The sequence below is a fragment of the Hylobates moloch genome, unplaced genomic scaffold (genome assembly GCF_009828535.3).
Source record: "Hylobates moloch isolate HMO894 unplaced genomic scaffold, HMol_V3 SCAFFOLD_18, whole genome shotgun sequence".
Classification (NCBI taxonomy): domain Eukaryota; kingdom Metazoa; phylum Chordata; class Mammalia; order Primates; family Hylobatidae; genus Hylobates; species Hylobates moloch.
In genome coordinates this window covers 4,618,458-4,636,125 of record NW_026652293.1, presented here as the reverse complement: position 1 = coordinate 4,636,125, position 17,668 = coordinate 4,618,458, and the positions used below count along the sequence as shown (strand labels likewise).

Below are 17,668 nucleotides of genomic sequence, written 5' to 3'. Positions count from 1 at the left end.
CTAACAGTAGAGGAACTCTGGCTGCGGCAGTTGAGGGGGAGGAGAGATGAGGATCAAGGGGGCATACAGTGCATGAAAACAAAAGGTGAGGCCGAAGATCAGCCAAAGTGAGTAAACCACGGTTACCATGGCTACTCTTCAGTGGAGATGGGAGGAAGCCCTGTATCCTCCCCTTCCAACCACACTACCCTGCTCCACTCCCCATCTCCTGTACCCCAGACACACTTAAGCAAGCACAGCACCACCCTGGATGACTCTGGGGAATGCCTCTCAGAGACATGGAACTAGAAACCTAGGGGAAGGGGGACATCAAGGCTTTTGCCTCACAAGCTGACTCTGGAACAAAGAGCCAGGCTGAGGGGCTGGGAGAAGAAACTTCAGCAGAGCCACCCCGATATGCTTCCCCCACCCTCTAGACTTTCCACACCAACCAGTGTCCAGTCAGTCCACAGAGCATCTTTCTGGGCTGCGGTGACTGAAGTTGAAGGGAAGAAAAAGAATATAATAATAATTTTGGGCAGGTCGTCTTTCTTTACTGTATTGGATGGATATAGAATCAATAAATCTATAGGTTTACCCCGTTTTTCTGAACAAATTTAGAGGTCAAAGATGAGCCCTGGAGGGGACAGAATATGACCAACAGGACTACTGATATCGTCTGCCCTAGGCATTCTTCCTTACCCTCCTCTCCCCTATATTTTGGGGGCAGTCATATTCCTCAGCAGTCAGTTGCTCTGCCTCCAGTCCTAGCTGGCTTCTGAAAAACAGTTCTGGTCCATTCATTCCCTGTCTCGAGACTTCCAGGGCTTCCTGACCTGTGAATGAAATCCACAGGCCCGTCACAAGATGGCGGCGCTCTCCAGTCCCCTGCACCCTAGGCTGCTCTGAACCTGTGAGCGCTCCTTCCTCAAGGCTTGAATTTACGCGGGTCTTCATCACACTCAGCCTGCCACCATTTTTTTCAGATTCAGTTCCAATACGTCACTCTCTCTGTAGAGCCTTCCCTGAATCTCACAGACAAATGCGGCAGTTCCCTTTGTGGGGGATATTCATCATGTTTTTCCACATTGGCCTATGTTTATGCCTGTTCTTGCAGATGTCCATCTAGGCAGGGAGCTCCTAGAGGGTAAACGCAACCTCTCACTCACCTGGCACAGAGTCGATGCTCATAGAATGATGCGTGAGGGGGAGAGTGAGTGAGTGAGTGAGTGAGTGAGTGAGTGAGTGAGTGAGTGAATGAATGAATGCTATGCTGGAAGGAAGAGGGAGTGAGGGAGTGGGAAAAGGTCAGAAGGGAGCCCAGAGTCTTCAGCACACAGTGTGGGTGTATCCCTGTGGCCAGGAACAATTCGCTTCTCTGCCTGCGTTACTTTTTTGGGAAATGGGAGAGCTGAGGCTCAGTGTAGGCAAACTGGGTCCAGTCAGCAGGGAAGCCATGAGCTCCACGGTTTAGGGGAGGAGTCCGGTGCTTAAGGAAGCTATCACGTGGAAGATCTCCCTGCCCTCCTCCTATTGGTCTGTATTGGTTTTTCTCCTTCACCAGTGGAGGCTTTTTACGGGGAAAGCAACGTATAGGGTTTGTTGTAAAGGGCTTTTAAATGGGGTTTAGGAGATCCAGGTAGATTAGAATCTTGACTCTGCACTGGCTGTGTGAACTCAAGACAGAAATTCACCTTTCAAAACCTCTGTTCCCCAGCCTATGCGGTAAGAAGTTTAGATCAGCTGATTTCTAGGGAGATTTTGAGCAGGCATGATTCAGTTCCATGAAGGGCTGTGGGACAGGACTGCACTAAGAGGTCCTATAGATTGGATTCTTCAGTTCCCCTCCTTCCGCTGGAAAATAGAGGAATCTGCTTTCGCTGCACACTAGGAGATTTACCTGGAGAACAAATGGAAAGCAGGCCAGGATCCTGGGTGAAATGTAGCACATGTGAGGAGACTTCAACTTCCCTTGCCCTCCAGGTGTGCATTTGGAAGGGGAAACGAGGGAGGGGGAAGCCTGCAAGGTGGGTGGAGAGATAGGGGAGGGGCAGGAGGCGGAGCCCGAGTTGCGCATGGAAGGGGGGTGGGGTAAAATAATCAGGTTTATAGACCGCCCTCTTTAAAGTTACTAATGAGCTTGCCTTCTCTTTCCTTAATTTCCCCTCACAGTGTGGTCTTTTCCCCACCCCCAGACATGAAAGAGAAGCAGGTCACAAAGCCTTTCGGATTATAAAAGAAACACTTGCTTCTCACAAGGGGAGCAGCAGACTTACTCTGTACTAAATGCCAGGATAAGCCTCTGGCTGGGCCTAGACTGTGACCCTCCGGCCTCTTTCTACAGCGCTGCCTAGATGGACTGGCCTATCTCTGCTGGATTCCCGAAGTGCATTGTGTACAGACAGCAAGTCAGGTCAGGCTAAAAGCTCAAACGCGCGCGCGCGCACACACACACGCACACACACACACAGCCTCCTTGGGACAAGATAAAATCTTAGCATTCCCCTCTCCCCAATTAGGTCTCTGGGAGGCCAAAGGCTTCAGGTGCAAGGCTCAGGTAACCCGCAGTGTCTCTCCAACTCTGGGATGACAAAGACCTCACTTCCCTTTTCTGGTGTTCACAGAACAATGAGAAAGTACGGGTAGCCTGCAGAAAGACCTCTCCATTCATGGCCCCCCACGGGTGTGGGTTCTGAGAGGTGGGACCAGCTGCCAGGCCCTTTCTCCATTGGTTGAGCTCAGCAGGTAACCTGAAGCTTTGCTGAGAGGTGCATAAATAAAGAGTGAAACTAGTACCACCTCCTTGAAATGGGCTGAGTCCCTCTTGCTCACCCTTGACTTGGAAAAACCAGTTTCTCTTTTATTGTGTTACTAATCTCTATTCTAAAAATTCAGCTCAATTCTCAACCATACTCCAAACTCTCTCCTTTCCAGCTACTTTTACTCCCTCTCCTTCAATTCCAATTTCCTCTGCTTTCATTTTTTTTTCTGAAAGGGTCTCACTTTGTCGCCCAGGTAGGAGTGCAGTAGTGCAATCTTGGGCTCCCTGCAGCCTCAACCTCCCAGGTTCAAGCGATTCTCCTGCCTCAGCCCCTCAAGTAGCTGGGACTACAGGCGCACGCCACCACGCCTGACTAATTTTTTGTATTTTTTTGTAGAAGCAGGGTTTCACCATGTTGCCCAGACTGGTCTTGAACTCCTCAGCTTAAGCAATCCACCTGCCTCGGCTTCCCAAAGTCTTGGGATTACAGGCGTGAGCCACCGCATCCGGCCTCATGTTCTTTTTCATTAAAGAGAGAAATCAACTATTCAGGACCGGCCCCCACCTTTCTTCAGGAGTCATTTCTGTTCTACACAGGCCTGCTGAACTGGGTGCTTTATATAGGGTAAGTGTTTCTCATTTTTTTGTTCCCTGTCCTCAAGCCTTAGGGGCAAAAGAAACATCCAAGATTTGAGATTTCTTTTCTTCTTCTCATCCATGTGGCTCTAGCCATCTCTTTGTTCTGCATTATCTTATGACAAAAAAAAAAAAATTCTTATTTTGAAGCAAACTCAAAGCTAGGTCCTGATATCTCAAGTCACAGGTACTCGTACTTAAAGGTGAGTCTGAAATCTGTGGATTTGGGGAGCTTTAGAAAAACAAAGATGAGTGGCTAGATCAGGGGGCTCACTGGGCAGGAAGAGGACACTGGAAAATGCCATATTCACTGCAAGTCAATTATCAACTTCTTCCAAGGCTAAAATAGCTGAACCTACTGCATTTTAAACCAATCCTCAGCCACTTTTGTGTTTTCTCAAGGATTTCCAGGAATCCCAGGCAGTAAATCCTGCTGATAATAGGAATTGGTGTGATAAGGTGGGTGCTGAGCAGTTTAAGCACCAAGATTGTAGCTCTGTCTGGTTTTGTGGAGATTTACTCAACTAGAAAAACAGAGATTTGGCTGGTTTTTCAGTCCTGAGGTGCAGGGTGCAGCTGTACTGGAAAATTTAGGACCTGGTTTCATTCTTTGAGTCTCATGTTCAAGTTGGTTTTAATGTTAGGAAGACACTTGAGACGTAATCCTGAGGGCAGCTGGGGGGAAGAGAGTGGTCACTGGATGAACTTACCCTGTAGCGAGCCCATGCATGGTTTGTTCTCTGATCGTGCATGTGCTTGGCTATAGACCCATGTAACTATGGTGAAGGCCACTGGGGGATTCAGTTGGCAAAGGCATAGTGGGCAGAAAAATCTTGAACACGGAGTCCAGAGCAGGTCAACTCTCCTGATACAGGTTGTGACTCATGGTTTTTTGTCTCTGCCTGTAGCAGCTACAGGTCTGTAACGCAAGGGGAGAGTGATAAGGGAAGAACTCACCTTTTTGGGGCTCTCTGACATTAATGCCACCTCCCATTTGCTTTTTGCAGACACTGTCATCTCTCAAGTACACATCTTGGAGGGTACGGACCCCACATGAGGGTGAGGCTCTCTGCACACTCCAGAGTGAGGACTTTAATAATCTAGCAGACTGTACATGTTGGGAGGGGAAGAACAGGGTGCCGGGGGTCTGGAGGGAGAAGAATTGACTGCCCCTTTTGCTCTTGGAGTTAAGCAGAAATCTAAAGAGAAAGCAAAGAATCTTGCCTTCCTGGCATCATTTCCTCCTACCATCCCAGGCTATCATTTATTTATTACAGCCAACAGACCGGCCTCTTTCTTCCCTTTGACTGGGAACGGGTCAAAGGCAATGCAGGAGGAGTATCTGGTCCAGATAATTCACAAGCAGGGCGCATTTTCCTCTCATTATTGAGAACTGTGAGTGTTTTTCAAGAAGGCAGAGTGGGAGAAGATGACCCAGTCTTCTTCCCCTCACTACCCAGATCTCTGCCTCCCAACAAGCCCCGTGTTCACCCTGGCAAAGAGTCTTTACATTCAGACCAAGGAGAGTATGACTCCTTCTCAGCACTAGCCAGAAACCTCAAGCCCTTGCTTAAGGGCCTTTTTCAGAGAGACCCAATGCCCAGAAGGCTAGATGCGTGGGGAGGAGCCACATACGAGAAACTGCCTCCCTGCTTCGGGTCAGAACAAGCCCCAGGAAGAAAGTATTTCAAACAACAAGGTGCATCTGCCCCAACCTATCCGGCCTGCATGTTGGTGCTGAGAACAGCCTTTTATGGGGCTTGCACTGAGCCATGGGCATGTCTGAACACAACAAGGAAGAGGCCAGAGCAGCAACTGCACACAAAGGGTTGATGGGCATTTCTTTTAAGAGAGGGCAGAAAACTCTTAGATACTTTGCGTCCTTCCTATTTCACTCAGTCTATGAAAGCCGGGTTAGCTTTCTTTCTTCCTCCCTAAATCCTCCATCCTCATGCCTAACAAAGAAATAGTTGAATCATTTTCCAGGCACATCTGGGGGAGGACATGGGGCCATTGGAGGCTGTCCTTCTAGATAAGTCTGTAGGAGTGAGAACAAGCAGTCTTCCCCTCCTCTGTCCACCCACCCCCATGAATGGGCCTGGCTCCAGCCGGGAGTTGTGGTTTTTCCTGAGCTCCTCACCTATCTCTTCTGGATTTCACATTGGCAAACGGGAGTGCAAAGTGCTCTTCGTGCTCTTTGGACAGTGCCTTGTAGAGAGGAATGCCCATGCCCCTGCATCCCATGGCCTCGGTAAGCAAGCTCAGAGTAGCTGGATTTTTCTAAAGCAATTGCAGAACACCTGCTTTTTCTCTGTTTCCTCTAGAAAGGACCAACCACACTGAGCTCAGTTATGGCACACACAGTGGGACCTAGACAAAGGGAGAGGGTGACCAGCATCCTAACTAGGATGCTGGAGATGGTTCCACATGGACTTATCTCGGTGGCTGCTTTGAAAATGAGAAACAGTCAAGAGTCCCTGGCCCCACAGACTGATCTCCCCAACTCAGCACTGTCTATCTGTGCAGCAGGTGCAAGGACGTGTTGAACTAGCTCTCTGCAGCCTCCTTGGAGGATGTGATCCTTTGGGAGGGGTAGGAGTACTCAGGTCCTCGACATCTCCCATGTGTGTGATTCCGGGATGCCAAAGGCCTTTGGCCAGGTAATGCAGAGTCCACAGGCTGGGGCTGACATGCGTCCCCACCCTCTGAGAAAAAGATCCTCAGACAATCCATGTGCATCTCTTGTCCTTCATTCCACCGGAGTCTGTCTCATACCCAACCAGATTTCAGTGGAGTGAAGTTCAGGAGGCATGGAGCTGACGGCAATGAGGCCTCGGCAGCCACAGACGCCGCCGCCGCCGCCGCCACCGCCACCGCCACCGCCACCGCCGCCGCCGCAGCAGCAGCAGCAGCAAGAGTAACTCTGACTTAGGAATAGAGACAGCCAGAGAGAATGTGATCAATGAAGGAGACATCTGGAGTGTGCGCGCTTCTTCAGAGGGACTGGTGATGGGCAGATTGGAAAAAGCACCACAGATGGGAACCACTTATCTTTCTTTTCTGAAATTGATGCTATGAAAATTTGTGTTTTCTGTAACTTGTAAAAATTAAAAGTTGCTTGTCTACTGAAAAGCCTCTCTGCCTCTATGTTTTATACCGCTGGATGCCAACTCCCGGCCTTCTAAGCCACCTCCCCTTTAGGCTAAAACTGAGACATGAACTTGAAGAATTGACACTGGCTTCCTCTCCCTTTAGGGTCCCCAGGCAGGTGGCTGGGACACTATTTGCAATCAGCAAGGAACCCTGCTGCCCTTAGACTCCCCACAGAGCAAGCAGAACCTGCAGAATGGGGTAAAAATACTCTATTAAAGATTTTTTAAACCCATTTATATTGTAACAAAGTAAATGTAAATAAGATTTAAGTGAAGGCAGATTGCAGATATTTCCGATGCTATACAAAATATATCTCATAGTATGGGTGTAAATTCTGCAAAGGTTAATGCAGTTAAACATATTTGACACATAAAAATGTCAGATCCAACATTAATCATTCACCAATTGTAACTGCCTTTCTATGGGTCTCTTCTCCCCAAGACATATGCTTAAAACACCAGGCTTGGTAGAAATCTGGGAAGAAAAAAGCAAATAATACCTCTCAGCTGTCAGGGTCTATGATATGCTTTGATAGATTTAGTACTGATTCCATTCTCTTTACAATTCAGTGTGACTGGGTGTGCATGTGTGTGTGTGTTACTCCAAGTTTCTCCTTTAAGGAAGGAGAAGGTGTGGAACAAGAGAAAGTTCCTAAGTCTTAAGGAAGTGCAACCCAGTTATGAAGGGAATGCCATCCACAAGCCTTTTTTATAATTGGCCCTTGCCTCAGGTAAAGGGGTCTCCTTTAAGGAGCCAGTCTGGCTAAATTGGCAGACTCTGAACAAAGCCTGGCCCTGACAAGTCTTCAGAAAAACCGGTTTTCACCTCCAGAATGTGCCCCAGGCAGCAAAATACAACAGCTCTCCTTGGCTGAGTGGTGTTTTTCTTCGGAGCTCACTCTAAAGGAGATTCCAGCTTTGCAGATGGATACCTATCACTTGAATGGCCAAGCTCTGCCCCTCAGCCAGTGACCTCTGAGGGGGATAGGTCTCTTCACCTTCCCCCAACCCTTCCCTGGTTTTTGACCCCTGAGGGTCCCAGATTGCCAGCAGGAACTAAAAGGAATAAACCTTTCTCCAAAATGTTTCTGTGTCAAGTTAATACAGATTTAAAACCTAGTTTCTGTCACCCCAACCCCTTCATTCCAAGACCCACAAGCAACAAAAGGATGAAGAAGCTAAGCCACAGGCATTTTTTAAAAACATGTTTACTCATAAAAATTACGTAGCCAATCCAATTGTGGGGTACTGTTTGCCCAGCAAACTCCTAGTTAACCAGCAAACACCTCCCATTCAAAGTTCTGAAACAAGCCCTGAGATCAGAACAAAAAGCATACCACAGACACGATGTGGCATTTTTATTTGCAGCTTGGTTTGAGCCCTATGACCTGGAATCTTTTTAAAGGAGATAAGTGCTTGTGTATTTATGTGCCACCTGGCCCAGGTGCAGGCAGGAACCAAAATGGCCAACAATGGTGACCAGAGGGTAGACTGTCAAACACTAGCCAGGGCACAATGCTGTGACTACAAATGGTTCTACCTGACGTGCTGTTGGGTTCCCCCACACCCACAGTCCCATGCAAATGCTATCTTCACAAGAGAGGCACAGGGCTTGGTATTTCTGGCACCAAGGTCTGAACTGCCCACTTCCTCCCACCAATGCAGCACAGATTGCTTATTCTCTCTTGCAGAAAAAGAAAGCCCCAAGCCTGGCCCAGAGCAGCTTGCCAGGGAAGCCAGTGTGTGCCCAGAGCTGGAGCGAGCTGCTCATCCATCTTCTGTGTCCAACCCCCACTCTTTTATGTCTCATGTCTTCATTGCAAAGCATGGCTCGCCAAAACACAACACAGAGAAAATGGTTTCATCAAAATGCCCTTGCAACAACAACAACAACAAAATAATATTACCCTGCTTCCATTATTCACGATCTTTTATTGAGGCAAAAGGCAAATATCATTGAGCCAAACCTGGACAGACAAATATATACAACCACTGGTAATTTAATATTTTGTGCTAATGGTATACACTGTAGATACAACCCAAGAGGAGTAAATTACAATCCTATCAATAATACATCGCATCCGGGCTCCAGTTTCCCAATACACAAGAAAATGTGTATTGGCAAAGGCTCTCCGAATATTAAAAGCCATGCATATAATGAGGCAGTGGCTACAGAAGCTAGAAACTCCCACAGGACTGTGCTGTGGTCTTTGTTATCAAGGCCCTTCGGGAGGAAATAGCCCACATCAAAGCTCCAAAACCTGATGCTAAATGCAGACATCCCATTCACATTCTCAGCCGATCTCTGGGTGAAACTTCAATCACAGAATAACCTATAATCAGGGCACCAGTTTGCAGACCGCTTGGAGCACTGCCCCAATTTGGACACCTCAGGTCTATGGTAGATGCCCAGGTTCTGCTGGGGTGACCTGTGGCGATGCACAAGGGACTCTAGAGAGTCCAGTACAGCTGGCAATATCTGAAAGACCATGTGGCTTTGGAGCAGCCTCCCCAACTTGTATGTGATCCTCCGAAAGAAAAGAGGGAAGAAAAAAAGGCAAGTACTATGACAGGCAAGGAGCCAATGACCTGCAAAGGAAGACAGATTTACTCTGAAATTTCAAATGCCCCACTTACTAAATTTTTGTCAGTGGATCCAAATTCCCTTACTCCCCACTGCAAGAGAAGCAAATGACAGTCTTACCTAAGAGCAGAGAGGAAATATTTCTACCATAGTAACGCTAGTAATCTGGACAAATAAGGTTAATGTGGGCAAGAGGGCTAGTTAGTGCCACAGTCACACGCTGGTACTCCCTTGATTCAGGGGATATTTGAGGAAACTTACAAGGCAGAAGGGGCAGTCTCTTTCTTGTCTCTTTTTCACTCAGCCCCTAGAAGAAAAAGGAGAGGCTGAGGAGGGAAGGGAGGCCGTCAGGGTCTCTCAGGCAAAAGGAACAGGAGGCAGACAGCAGCCCCAACCTCAAGCTCAGAGATGAAAAGCCCTGGCCAGACACCAGTTCATTAGTGGAAATAAAAGCTTCCTAAATTGCAGGGAACTGGCTGGGCTTTCTGGAGAGACACCTACACATCAAAGAAAAATAATTTGAAAAATTCTCTTTGTCTGGAGACAAGAAGCAGCATCTGGGAGTCTCGTCATAGCCTCCCTCCCTCCTCCCCACAGTCTCTCCACCATCTGCCTTCAAATCCTCGGTCCCCTTTGGAGGGGTGAAGATGGCCATTTTTCCTGCTGCCTGTCAGATAGCAGGGACCGGTGGGACACCTGGCGGGCAGTGGGGGAATTACAGCCACATTGGACCTCAACGTCACTACCCAGGTCTAGGGAGACCTGTGTATTCTGAGATCATGGGAAACAACAAGGAAGGCATCTTTCTAGGGGATGTGATATTGAAGTGGACTTTAAATGTAGTAGCAATTGACTTAAATTTATGCTCTTTTCAATTATGTTTGGGAAGAGATGGGTGGCTCAGAATAAATATAAACAAATAGAATCCATAGATAAACAAATACACACTATAATGTTTAATGCAACTCCCACATTATTTAAACTTTAGTTAAAGTCACATTGAAAATAGATACTATCCCAGTGGACTCACCAAGCCAAACAGCTGGAAGAAGTTCCCTGAAGATAATCCGTAGATGAGAAACTCTCACCAAAGATAATGGAACATTGACTGCTCAAGGCGAATACTGAGGAATTTCTTATCTGCACCCAAGAGGTTGCCAAGAGCAGCCCAAGGCTTCTGAGTCAGCATGTGAAGTGGTTAAGAGGGGGTCAAATTAGATCTGGTGCCAATTTGATATGGCTGTGGGACTTCGGGCCAGCCACTTAACCTCTCTAAGACCCAATTTCCTTATCTGTCAAATAGAAATAATGATAATAATGGCAAGTACTTACTAAGAGCCAGACACTGCACGCTTTGTGTATATTAAATCATTTAATATCTCCAGCCATTTTAAGGTATGACTGATATTTCTGTTTTATGGAGGAGAGAGGGTAAGGGACCAGCCCAAGGTCACATAGACTGCGAGTGGCAGAGCTAAGATCCAACCTGGGCTGCCTGACTCTGGAGTTCACACTTGAAGCTACTACTCTATCCTATCTCTTAATGATAGCATGAGAATTAAATAAGATAATGCATGCAAAGGTGTTAGCAAGTGCCTAGGCCTAGTAAATTTCATGCACTCAAAAATATTATTGATGATGGTAATCTCAGTATCAAGTAAAAGTATATTTGAGAAGCTTGTCTAGTGCCCACTCAGCTGGAATAAGTAAGCATAGGCACACCTTTGGCTGCCAGAAATCCAGCATTAAACTCACTGTGCAATTTAGTCACACCTTCAGTTCAACCTTAACTTTTATCACAATTATCTCCTCCTCCCATCACCTTCCTTTTAGGAGAGTTTTCATTGCTTTGTTTACCTTTACATTTAGTATATGTATCATACTGTAGAAGCCTTGAGAGTTTTCTTTTTTAAAATTGTCATGAGATCAATAAGAAAGATACAACAATTTTTCCAGGGTTAGTGCCATTTCAAATTTTTACTTCATTTTTCTGAAGGCAGGTGAAAAGTACTGGTGAGAAAGAAGCTGGTGAAGAGCTAATAAAGAAAAAAAAAAGTTGGTTTTTTTGTTTGTTTGTTTTGTTTTTGTTTTTTGTTTTCTTTTTCGAGATGGAGTCTCACCCTGTCACCCAGGCTGGAGCGCAGTGGCATGATCTTGGCTCACGGCAACCTCCACCTCCTGGGTTCAAGTGATTCTCCTGTCTCAGCCTCCCAAGTAGCTGGGACTACAGGCATACACCATCATGCCCGGCTAATTTTTGTATTTTTAGTAGAGACGGGGTTTGGCCATGTTGGCCAGGCTGGTCTCAGACTCCTGATCTCAGGTGATCTGCCTGCCTTGGCCTCCCAAAGTGCTGGGATTACAGGTGTTAGCCACTGTGCCCGGCCAAAAAAATAATTTTGAGCACACAAGAAAGTAGAACAATCAATAGAAATCAAGCAAGAAATAGCAAACCAGTGATCAGGGAGGAGGATACAATCATGTTGCTGTGGCGTGGGCACTGAGCTTAGCAATGGAGAAGCAGCTTCTTGATGAAGCCCCATCCTGTGGGTTCCGTCAAAGAAATTTCCAAAGTTGAGGCAGCTGTTACACCAGGAGTGTCATCCCCAGACTGGAGGTCACTCCCCAAGACCTTTCAGAGATGAGACTGGGGACCGTTATGTCACCTAGACCCCTTGGACACCTGGCTTCATATTACCACTCCCTCTTTTAAGTATCCAGCTAATTTTAAAGTATGAAATTCTTGGCTGGAGAACACTCACCTGGCAAAGTTGCCAACATGAGGGAGATTCTCACCTGAAAACAGACAAAAAGCAGGCCAAAGGAGAAACTAGGACATTTTACGGAATGAGTTCCTTTTGTCTCATTACCTTACCCTGTGACCATCTGCCTTCTAAGAAGGAAGAAAGCCTTGAACAAAGAAAGTGTCCCTTTTAATAACAGAACTATATCAATTACATTTCATTACTACGCCATTATGGCACATTGCATTATAATCCAACTGTTAATGGCCTCACCTCAGAAGCCCACATCACTCCACTTTGCCCTCCTGAATGCCTGGCTTTTAGCTGAGTCAATTTGTCTACTGAAATTAGATCCAGGCTCCCTCCTTCCTGAGTTAAGCCCTTCCCAGCAATGGCAGCAACTTTCGTATCCCTCTCCACGGGGGCTCTATTCAACATTTCTTGCCATTCAGAGCTAATTTTGAAAGTTGCTATGGATGCGTGAATCAATGATGCTTTTTTTAACTTTAATACACATACAATTTACCTGAGAATCTTGTAAAAATGCAGATTCTGATTCAGCACATGTGGGATAGGGCCTTAGATTCAGCACTTATCACCAGCTCCCAAGTGATGTTACTGTGGTGCCTGGATCACACTGTGAATAGCAAAGGCTTAGGGGGCTCAAGATTCAAAACCCCGTTCTCCTACACTATTCCTCTCAGTTTAGCAGGAGGCCCAGACTCATGTCTCACCTTGGTGTCTCTCCTTTTCCTTTGGCTTCTCTTTCAAGTCATTGATGTCTTAGCCAATCTGGGGAGACAGGAGAGGCCCAGAGAAGGCCGCAGGAGGGTGTGCTTGGCTTGTCACAGCAGCAGAGGCTCTGACAAATGATGAAGAAGATGGGGCCTTTTCTGAATGTGAAAATGGCCTGGGTGATCCCTATTCAGGAAACACCAGTGGTTTAGAATAGTAAAAGTGCCCCCAACACCTAATATGTGAGGTAGATTACTGAGAAATTAAATGTTTGTGACCCAGAAACTAAGATAAAGCAACTTCAAGTAGTTTGACAAGTGACCACCAACCTGGAGCAAGTAACCATGAGTACACTTTGGCCGCCAGAAAATCCAGACCTAAACATAGTGGGCAATTTTCAGGATTTAAGAAGAAAGGAGTTAAGTAATTTACCTAAAGTCAAGATTCTGGGCCAGGCCTTAAACTGACCCAGTTCTTCTGCCTCTTAGTTTAGTGTTGTTTCTAACAAGCCACTTAATTGCTGTGCTGAGAAGCTACTCCTCTCTCATTAACTTTACCATGTGGATTTATCATCACTCTGAAACTCAGTGCTTCCATTCTTTTTTTTTATCTTTTTATTTTGGGAATGGAATCTGTAGAGCTGAAAAAATTTAAAAATTAAATACTGAATATAAATATGTTTTTAAAGGCTATTTATAATGCTTAGCTACTTTTCTTTTCCAATGTTTACTGGAGAAACGAACTCCATCAATAAATGAACATGCCAAGCAGTGATGTTGGATCAGAAAGTCAGTGACTGTGTGGGAAGAACTTAAGCTGAAGCAGGATAGATCTAGGTTCAAATCCAGTGTCTGTGGCCTTCAGCAAAACAGTAAATCTGTGCTTCAGTTTGTAAAATGTTACAAGGCAAAACAAAGTCCCTACCTTTCACCTTTCAAAGTCATTTCATGTACAAAAAGTACTTCATGAAGGATAAATGTGAAAATAATTATTTTTATGTATCTCAATTGTAGTAGGATACTGAAGAGGATCAGAACATGCCATCTCAAATATACCAACTTGGCAAGAGAATTATTTTGACTTGAAGGCAAGTGAGAAGGAGCAGACAAAGGAAAAGTTATTTTTCCCTCCCATTAACTGCCTAAGAACAACATAAATTTTTCGTTTGTAAAGGTAACATAAATTTCCAGATGTAACGGTGCCTCCCTGTGTTGTACCAGAAAGATAACTGTTCTAGAGGCAACACTTATTATCTGAGATGACTTATCAGACCTGATTACACAACTCTTAATTACCATACATTTTTCTAAACATCTTCCCACAACTTACCCCCACCACAGGAGCCCAAGCTCCTTTTCCCTTGTCTACCTTTTTCTCCACACTTTATCACCCTTTGTTAAGATAGTATATAAGTTCTGAATTCTAATCTCCTTCTTTCACATTTCTTTATGAACTTCTGTGCATGCCTACTCAATTAAATCTGCTTTCTTCTTCTGTTAATCTGCTATTTATTAGTTTGACTTGTGGGCCCCAGCCACTGAACCTAAAAGGGTAGAGGAAGGATTATTTTCCCCCTACTAAACAGAGAAAAGAAAAGACAGCAGGACAAGGAGGGCTGAAGCAAGGCTGTGAGGTCATAGCCATAAGGAAATTACAAGACACAGAAGGACTAGATCTTAACAAAGTAGAGGTCTAAAATAAAATGTTCAGGCTGAGCACAGTGACGCATGCCTGTAATCCCAGCACTTTGGGAGGCCAAGGCAGGCAGATCACCTGAGGTCAGGAGTTCAAGATCAGCCTGGTCAACATGGCAAAACCCTGTCTCTACTAAAAATACAAAAATTACCTGGGCATGGTGGTGCATGCCTGTAGTCCCAGCTACTTGGGGGGCTGAGGTGGGAGAACCACTTGAATTGGGGAGGCAAAGGTTGCAGTGAGCTGAGATCACACCATTGCACTCCAGCCTGGGGGACAGAGTGAGACTGTCTCAAAAAAAAAAAAAAAAAGAAAGAAAGGAAGAAAGAAAGAAAAGAAAAAGAAAATGTTCAGATAGGCATCTGTGGATTTAAAACCAAAGGGCAGAAAACAAAAGTTATTTATGGGTCCAAATGGATTTTGAAGGTGTAGGTAGAAAGAAGACATGCTATGGCCAAAAGTCAAAATAACACAGTGTTTCAACAGACTAAAGACACACAGTGTAAGAGTTCAGAAAGTGTGTTTCCCAGAATCAAGGTCAGGTAATGAATCAGAAAGCCAGGCAGGTTGGTGGACAAGACATGTACCCACTACCAGAAACAAGCAAGAGGAGGCTGAGAGTTGACCTTGCTAGAGGCAAGCATCTGGACCAGTCAAGAGTTCCTCAGTTCTTCCTATCAGGGCATGGGTAGCTCAAAGCTTGCAGATAAGGGGAGGGGAGTAATTGTTTTTGAATGGATTCTAAGGAGAGTAATGAGGCAGCAATGGACAACAGATCCTGACACAGCATCATTAGTGTATTCCTGATCCACATTCAATTTGTGAAAAAATGCTTTTTAAAATTGAGTCTTTATTGAGAAGACATGCACCTAACTGATTTAAACAGGCAACATAGCTGCATGCAAAATAAGAGGTTAGATAGTATCTGTTTTATACCATCACTCTGTATATAGAAGCAAAGATCTTATTTTGCATTCATATTCTGTGTTCTGGATAAACTGTCAGGTTTCTCTGCCAGATTTTTATGGATAATTAGAAGGTTGCAAAAAGCAGATGTTATGAAACTATCTGTGACTACTCCTTAATGGTGGATGACAAGAACTCAGTACCATTTCTTAATTACATGAGACATAGTAAGAGGTGTAAAACAGAGGGAGAACTGTCAAAGCCTGACAAGATATCAAACAGTTAATCACCCACATTGAACCGGAACATTTTTCTACCATGTAATTCAGAACGCGGATCCCACCTTCCTATGGCTAAAAAAAAATTTTAGCTATAAGTTGTGTGTGCTCCTGTGTTGCTTCATTTCAGGTTTTAATAATTGATATAAGAGTACCTGCATGAAATAGGTGGCTTTTCTTTTGAAAACTAATCAAATGAGAAAATTTGCATCTTATGAAATACACAGACAATTTTGCTATTTCAGATCTTGTTTAGTAGCATGAAAGGGAGCTACAGGATTTTGGAAAACTCGTTCTTGTCTCATGAAGACAATGACCACAACTAATATTTTTTGAGGTCTTGCCCTGTGCCAGGGGATATATAAGCTCTTCACTATGCATTATCTCATGCAGTCCTCACAACTCTAAGAACTAGGTGGGCACTTCAATTAGCCCTATTTTACAGAAAAGGAAACTAATAGGCAGGGAGCAGTGGCTCATGCCTGTAATCCCAGCACTTTGGAAGGCTGAGGCTGGTGGATCACTTGAGTTCAGGAGTTCAAGCCAGCCTGACCAACATGGCAAAATTCCACATCTACTAAAAATATAAAAATTACCCAGTCATGGTAGTGTGCGCCTGTAGTCCCAGCTACTTGGGAGGCTGAGGCAGGAGAATCACCTGAACCTGGGAGTCAGAGATTGCAGTGAGCCGAGATTGTGCCACTGCATTCCAGCCTACGACAGAGCAAGACTCTGTCTCAAAAAAAAAAAAAAAAAGAAAAAGAAAAAAGAAAAGGAAAGGAAACTAATAATAACAACGGTAACAACACAAACTCAATAGCTACTACTACTGGCAGTTATTAAGTACTGGCAATATCCACACATTGTACTTTGCATACATCATCTCACTTAACAGGGCCGTTGCCATAATTATTTTTATTTTCATTTAACAGAAGAGGAAACTAAGGTATCAAGAGGTTGAAAAATTGGCCCATGTGATTTGAAGTGGCAGTGTCAGAGTTCCAAATCTAGTCTGTCTCTACACATAGTACATTTAACCCTTGTACTATACTGCCTCTGTTTGCCTGGTGACTATAATGGGCTGAATTCTCTTCCCCCAAAAATCATATGTTGATGTCCTACCTCGCATATGTTGATGTGACTGTGTTTGGAGATAGGGCCTTTAAAGAGGTAATTAAGCTTAAATTGGGTCATATGACTGGGTTCTAATCCACTGTGACTGGTGTCATAAGAATAAAAGATTTGTGGCTCGTGCCTGTAACCCCAGCACTTTGGGATGCCAAGGCGGGCAGATCACTTGAGGTCAGGAGCTTGAGATCAGCCTGGCCAACATGGAGAAACCCCATCTCTACTAAAAATACACAAATTAGCCAGGTGTGATGGTGTGTGCCTGTAATCCCAATTACTCAGGAGGCTGAAGCAAGAGAACTGCTTGAGTCCAAGAGGCAGAGGCTGCAATGAGCAGAGATTGTGCCACTGCCCTTCAGCCTGGGCAATAGAGCGAGACCCCATCTCTAAAACAAAAAAGAAAGAAAAAGAAAAAAGATTAGGTCTCAGATACGCACAGAGGAACCCATGTGAAGACAGTTGTTTAAAGTCACAGAGAGAGACCTCAGAGGTTATTAACCCTGACAATACCTTGATCTTAGACCTGTAGCTTCCAGGACTATGAGAAAATCGATTTCTGTTGTTCAAGTCACCCAGTCTGTGGCAATTTGTCATGGCAGCTCTAGCAAATGAACACACTGGCCCTGTTTAAGTCCCTTAACTTCTGCATGTCCCAGTCCCTTGAGCTGGAAGACGTCTAGGGTCCTTCCCAAGTAAAGCACCCCATAGTTGCCATGCTTTAGTATCTTCACCCTCCTGGACACCGAGCAGGGGCTTCTTTCCGGGGCTTCAGAACTGACAATTTTCCTCATGCTTCAGCCTCTTCTACTCTTCCCACCCATTGCTTCTGGTAATGTGGAAGGCTCACATAAGAAACAGTGAGGGGCATAGCCCCGGAGCAAACAGGAGGTGAGAGCCAGATGATGTAAGCTCAGTGGGAATCTCTGGGGCAGAGCTTCTCTGCCTACTTCTAAAACACCTGCCCAACTATTCAACCATTATTTATAAATTTACTTATATGAATACAATTATTTATAAATGTGCATTTGTCATTATTTATAAATTACTCATGGTATACAAAGCACTATACT

The 17,668-nt window shown here is 45.0% G+C and overlaps 1 protein-coding gene across 1 annotated transcript; it reads left to right on the top strand.

The window, feature by feature from the left end:
• The first annotated feature begins 2,781 nt into the window (after positions 1-2,781).
• On the top strand, positions 2,782-6,508 carry LOC116457374 (uncharacterized). The gene is made up of 4 exons (XM_032136545.1): positions 2,782-3,045; positions 3,138-3,365; positions 4,384-4,435; positions 6,160-6,508. Exons 2-4 carry the CDS (start codon positions 3,255-3,257, stop codon positions 6,306-6,308), a joined length of 312 nt encoding a protein of 103 aa, XP_031992436.1. The 5' UTR covers positions 2,782-3,045; positions 3,138-3,254; the 3' UTR covers positions 6,309-6,508.
• Positions 6,509-17,668: the final 11,160 nt, after the last annotated feature.

What these genes read in the sequence shown, in the direction of transcription:
- LOC116457374 (XM_032136545.1), top strand. Translation starts at nt 3,255, where the DNA reads ATGTTCTTTTTCATTAAAGAGAGAAATCAACTATTCAGGACCGGCCCC. An exon ending in AACTGGGTGCTTTATATAGG is followed by an intron (nt 3,366 to 4,383) that starts GTAAGTGTTTCT and finishes TGCTTTTTGCAG; the next exon opens with ACACTGTCATCTCTCAAGTA. An exon ending in GGTACGGACCCCACATGAGG is followed by an intron (nt 4,436 to 6,159) that starts GTGAGGCTCTCT and finishes ATACCCAACCAG; the next exon opens with ATTTCAGTGGAGTGAAGTTC.